A 436-nucleotide genomic window follows, 5' to 3' on the forward strand; every position below is an offset into this window, starting at 1 on the left:
CCTGCCTAGTGCCGTGCCTGCGGCATGGCCTGCGTGCAGCTGTGCAGGGCCTTCAGGCCCCTCTGTTTCCAGTCTTGTCACACACTTTCCCTCTGCAGATGTGGGGCTGAGGCAGAAGCTGGCAAGCTCTCCCCATGGTGAGACCCTCACTGGGACTGAGGTGGGGGGAACAGATGGGGCCAGGCCATGGGGTGCCATGGGGCAGAGGAGGCACTGGGGTGCAGATAGAGGGGTTCATACCTTGGGGTCCCCAGACTGCTCCTGTCTCCCTGCCTGTAGGGGCTGGAATGGAGGTCCCTGGGTCCCCACCATGTGATTCTGAGGCCAGTTTCCTGCACAGGTCAGCACTGAACCAGTACCATGGGGCAGCATCAGCACTACCAGCTCATTCCTGTCCCTTCAGCCCTCCTGCTGCAATTCCCCAAACACTGGAGCT

The 436-nt window shown here is 61.5% G+C and overlaps 1 protein-coding gene across 1 annotated transcript in view; it reads left to right on the forward strand.

The window, feature by feature from the left end:
• Positions 1-137, forward strand: part of LOC104405319 (tripartite motif-containing protein 54-like) — a gene marked incomplete at both ends in the record, with an annotated part of 2093 nt that extends 1956 nt beyond the window's left edge. The window contains one exon of the mRNA XM_010013992.1: positions 99-137. Within this exon, the coding sequence (XP_010012294.1) occupies positions 99-137 (39 nt within the window). The remainder of the gene's footprint in view (positions 1-98) is intronic.
• Between the last annotated feature and the right edge of the window lie 299 nt (positions 138-436).

This window comes from Nestor notabilis, unplaced genomic scaffold (genome assembly GCF_000696875.1).
Source record: "Nestor notabilis isolate BGI_N333 unplaced genomic scaffold, ASM69687v1 scaffold25734, whole genome shotgun sequence".
NCBI lineage: Eukaryota > Metazoa > Chordata > Aves > Psittaciformes > Psittacidae > Nestor > Nestor notabilis.